Genomic DNA, 4796 nt, shown 5'->3' on the forward strand with positions numbered 1-4796 from the left:
GGGAGGGAAAGGGTGAGGGAAGGGAAGCCAAGCCGAAATCCCCTTTTTGTCCCAGTGGCTGCTGGCTTGGGGTGCTGGGTAAGCGGAGGGGAGGAGCTCGGCTGAAGCACAAAACCAAGGCCCCCTTCCAGGAAACCATGACGTGCTTTCTGTTAGCCTGAGCTCCACTGCAGCAGGCTCCACCTGACACTTCGTCCTCCGGTGTGTATTTATTTACACATTGGCCTGGAAGCATCATTTTGCAAAAGCCAGCCCCTCTCGCCCTTGTGTTTCTCCTGTGGTGCCTGACTTCTGGGAAGGAAGCACTGGAGATCAGCGTGCGCCTCCACCCACGGGCAGAGTGGTGGGGAGTGGGAGGATGAGACATGCCAGAGGTAATTTTGTGCAGGCATTTCCCTACAGTGCAAGGGGCAAAGTTGAAACGGTGCCTAGGGGCTGCAGGGGTGGCACAAATAGATGTCCCCTGCTGACAAGGGTCACTCCTCCTGGCACGGGCTGAGCAACAGAACCGCAGCTGCTGTCCGTCAGCTTTTAGGCTGTCCCCAGACATCCCAAACAGAGCTGGGATGGCTGCCTGAGCTAGGAAAAAAGCACGGGGCAGAGCAGAGGGAGGGCATGGTGGCAGGGGGGTATCACTGCATCTTGCTGTGATGCTCTGTAGGCATCCTTATCCACACGCTAAGCATCTCTGCAAGGAGGACATATGCAGCGTACAAGGGTTGGAGCATTGTTTATTAGTTATCACCCATAAGCATGAGATAGCACTCTACAAGCTGCTGTTAGCTTATTGGCAAAGTCATTGAAGCTGTAGGACAGTTAAGAGCAACCGGGCTGCTGGTGGTGCCATCTCCCACCAGATTTATCATCAACCACCACCTGTGATCACCAAAGAGGCAGCACAGTGAGATCTCTACCTTCATCCTTGATGAAAATCTCACGAGGGAAGCTTTTGACAGCAAAGGTGTCTTCACTCACATGTCTTTGGAATAGGGTGGGGGATCTATATCGTCTACCTGGACTTTCAGGATCGCTTTTGCACTGTTGGACATCCTGGCTCTGACACGAATATTCCCCGAGGAGACCTCCAGGGTTTCATGGTCTGACGCTAGTGTAGCTCTCTGGAAGAGTGTGGAACTGCCGTAAGATTTTCTTTCCATCATACGGGAGAAGACTTCATGGAGTCTTACCATGTGGTTCTCTGTTTTGAAGAGCTCCAGAGCGAACTCGATGCTGTAAAGGGCGTAGTCGAAGGGGTTGGAGAACATGATGGCCAGTGAGAAAGAGCTGGCCTTGCAGACCAGGACACCCACACTCCCACGCAGGCTGTATGACGTCTTTGCAAAAGTGCATACTCCTACGGACTGTGGGCCGATTTCAAAGGGGGGAACGATCTGGATGTTGCCACTGACGCAGTAACTCCTGCAGGAAGAGAAGGACCAGAACAAAAGGAGATGTTGATGTGCTGGAGAGAGTCCCATGGAGGGCCACAAAACCAGCAAGGGAGAGGCTGAGGGGGCTGGGACAATTTACCAAGGAGAAGACAAAAGGCTCAAGGGGATCTTGCCAATGTATGTAAATACCTGCAGGGAGCGTGCAATGAAGACAGAGCAGACTTTTTTCAGAGGTGCCCAGGGACAGAACAAGAGGTAATGGGCACAAAATAAAACACAGGAGGTTCCCTCTGAACATCAGGAAACGTCTTTACCATGAGGGTGACTGAGGACTCACACAGGCTGTCCGGAGATGTGGTGGAGATATCCACTTTTTTATATATTTTGCCTGTCTTTGGAGATACTCAAAATCCCTCTAGACATGGTCCTGGGTAAGTGACCAAAGGAATTCCAGAGGTCCCTGCCAACCTCAAGCAGTCTGTGGTCCTGTGAACCTCTGGCCTTTGCTTTTCTGCCCCAGACTGTGGCGTTATAGATACCTCTCCCTTGTCTCTCCAGAATACACCGAATGACACTTGTCCCAGCAGAAATTCCCCTGATGGCACCCTTCTTCTGTTTCTTAACACCTTTACATTCTTAAGGCATTTGGTCATGCTGTTAATAACTGCCCCTGCCCTCTGTGAAAACCTCAGTAGACCTCAAAGTGCACAAACTAAGCCTTAATGGGAAGGGAATAGGAAAAGAGAGTGGCAAAAGGCAGTGGTAGCACAGCATAAATATGTACTGGTTTCTGCTGGTTCCCCCAATCTGGAAGAGATGAGAGCTCATCCTGATGGCCTCAGGTCATCTGGGCAAGGTAGATAAGGAAAGGAAGTCCTCCAAAGGTGGATAAGGAAAGGCTTTCTCAAAGCGCATGCATCTGAGTAGTGCAACTGGTGTATACGGAGGAGGTGTCCAGCAGGAGCTAGATGAACTTGCAGGAGAGAGCTCTGGCACCAGGCACTGAGCTTGCCCCCATTGTTTTCCTAACACCCAAGGCATTTTAAGGAGATCCCTCAGGGGAGGCTGGCGGAAAGCAGTTGGGGAGCAGGGGATGCACACCTGAAGTCCTCCAGTGTCACGTTTTTGGTGTTGTTGATGATCTCCACGCCCACACTGCGGCAGACTTCTGTATTTCCCATCAGGCTTTCCAGGTTGGGCTGCACTTTAGGATAGTTACTCTTCTCCTCCTTCTTGTCTGCCATCTTCCCTCTGATTGTGCTGCAGGAGAACTGCAGGGCTGTGGAGCAGCGGAGGCTCTGAACTAAGGCAGAAGTGAAACAAGAGAATGGGCAGGGCCACCTCCTGCTATGGGAGCTGAGAGCATAGCTCCTCCCCAGTGTCTGCAAGGCTTCTCAGGGCTGATAAAGGGCAGCTCCTGTGAACGGAAATTGTGGGTGGTTTCGAGCAGAGGGCTGTGAATCTCTCCTCCATCCTTATCCCTGGTTCTGGAAGCATTTAGCCCTAGAGACTTGCCAGGTGTCCATGGCCAAAGTCCCTCTCCTTGTCAAGCCCTGCTGCTGATGCTCAGAAAACAACATGTGCACATCAAAAACAACCTCCCACATCCTGCCTGAGAGCAGCAGGAAGCTTGTGCGGGACGAAGTCAGATAGAGCTGCTCAAAACACGGTCAGGAAATACCCGAGCTTGAAACAGCTGCATGTGCAAACGCCATAAACATCAGTCCTGGTTTTCCTGTTCTCTTCTTGGTGATCAGAAGTATCCGGAGAGATGGTTTCACATGTTAACGAGTGTATTTATGTGTAAAAATAGCAGTGCTTCAAGTCAGAGGGGTGCTTGCTTTGCAAAAATCGCCAAGCACCTGATTCTGCAGAATTATATAATTACTTAATGAAAAGGCCTTCACGTGGATTCTGACTCTGTGTGCTTACTGGCCAGGTGCACTGGGCACAAACCTATGAATAATGCCTGCATGTCCAGCTATATGTCACACACTTCATCTGTCCTTATTGTCTCTCCCAATGTTGTTTGTCCTTGTTGTTTGTCAGGCCACTGTCCTGACAAGCAGCTGAACCCAGCTACAGCCGGGAAACTGAACCACATTATTTATATGTGCAGCAAAGTCAACTGCCACATGATTTATTGCTAAACAGCATGGTTTATTTGCAATGCAATGATTTATTTGCACTGCAATGCAGCATGAAATGTATTCAAAGTAATACAATGCAACTTATGGCAGGTTAGCTGAGTGCTGCTGATCTATCTTCATAGGAACAAGGGCATTCTTCAGTGAGCAGGACTTTTAATTCAAGATCCTTCCAAACACTGCTCTGTCTGTCATGCAAGCCCTTAGCTTTGACATCCCAAGTGCATAAGAGCATGGCTTCTGCTAAGGCTTCCTCCTTCACTGGGAAATGCATAAAACAGTTCCAGAGGAGCTGTATGCCAGAACTGATGAGCAAGCACTCACCACAGAGCACATCCCATGGCAGAGCGTGGTCACAGCAGGGCTGGAAATACTGGCCATGGACCACCTAGGGTGCCATGCCACCCTAGAGCAATGCACAGGAACCTGAAGCAGAAGTTTCCTGGTGAAACCCTCTCCCATCCTTCACACCAAAGAGTCAGGCTTCTTCTGTCCTGGTGCCATGGAGACAAGGTGTTGCTCCGTGTCATCGGTTTGCCGATTCTTGGTTTTCCACCAGGGCTTTCATGTTTGCCTAGGCAGTATTGGATGCAGTGGCAGTCACATGGACTTTATGTACGGTGACCTCCAGGTTTCCCTGGCGTTTGCTCAAGTTGGCTTTATGGAAAGATGCAGAGTTACAGGAGATGAAGGTGGGACTTGGCGAACAGGCAGGTCCCCGTGGAGCCTGGGGTTATACTGGGGTGAGTGGGGGTGGACAGGCCTCCTCCACCCACAGCAGGAACCCCTGTAGGAAGACAATGAGAGGGGATGGGGAGTTTGGTTAGAACAGCGGAGGGAATTGGCACGGCTGAGCACTGGGGTACAAAAGTGAATTACTTTGGGGTGATTTCTTCTATTAAATGATGGCTGGGCTGGAATGGGCAGAGAAATCATGGAGGAGGGAAGGATGGTGGATGAAGGATGAAGGATGACCCAGTGGGTGCTGGATCACATCTGTAGTGGAGTTGATTATCTTGATGCCTACACACCTCAAGACATCCAGGGCTGTCACCAGGTGCTCGATGTTTCTCTCTGTAGGAAGAGGGTTAGTGTGGCAGTGGGACTGGGACCAGCCCGTGTGGGCTCACCTTCCTTAGGAGAGCTGGAGGGAGGAGGAACACCCAAGAAGGGACAAAGGAACCTCCTCTGCACCATTCACAGCAGCTCAGGGCCACGCTCTTGGCTTTCTCTCCAGGTTGCCACATGTCCTGCATCC

At 50.9% G+C, this 4796-nt stretch overlaps 1 protein-coding gene across 1 annotated transcript; it reads right to left on the reverse strand.

The window, feature by feature from the left end:
* Window positions 1-711: 711 nt before the first annotated feature.
* On the reverse strand, window positions 712-2947 carry LOC137846126 (DELTA-thalatoxin-Avl1a-like). Its single transcript, XM_068663846.1, has 2 exons — window positions 2493-2947; window positions 712-1419 (listed from the first exon to the last, which is right to left on the reverse strand). The coding sequence occupies exons 1-2, from the start codon at window positions 2633-2635 to the stop codon at window positions 972-974; spliced, it is 591 nt and encodes a 196-aa protein (XP_068519947.1). The 5' UTR covers window positions 2636-2947; the 3' UTR covers window positions 712-971.
* Between the last annotated feature and the right edge of the window lie 1849 nt (window positions 2948-4796).

This window comes from Anas acuta, chromosome 30 (genome assembly GCF_963932015.1).
Source record: "Anas acuta chromosome 30, bAnaAcu1.1, whole genome shotgun sequence".
Taxonomy (NCBI): domain Eukaryota; kingdom Metazoa; phylum Chordata; class Aves; order Anseriformes; family Anatidae; genus Anas; species Anas acuta.

Coding starts and splice junctions, on each gene's coding strand:
- LOC137846126 (XM_068663846.1), bottom strand. CDS start 2,635: ATGGCAGACAAGAAGGAGGAGAAGAGTAACTATCCTAAAGTGCAGCCC. Junction 1,420..2,492: donor GTGACACTGGAGGACTTCAG/GTGTGCATCCCC, acceptor CTCTTCCTGCAG/GAGTTACTGCGTCAGTGGCA.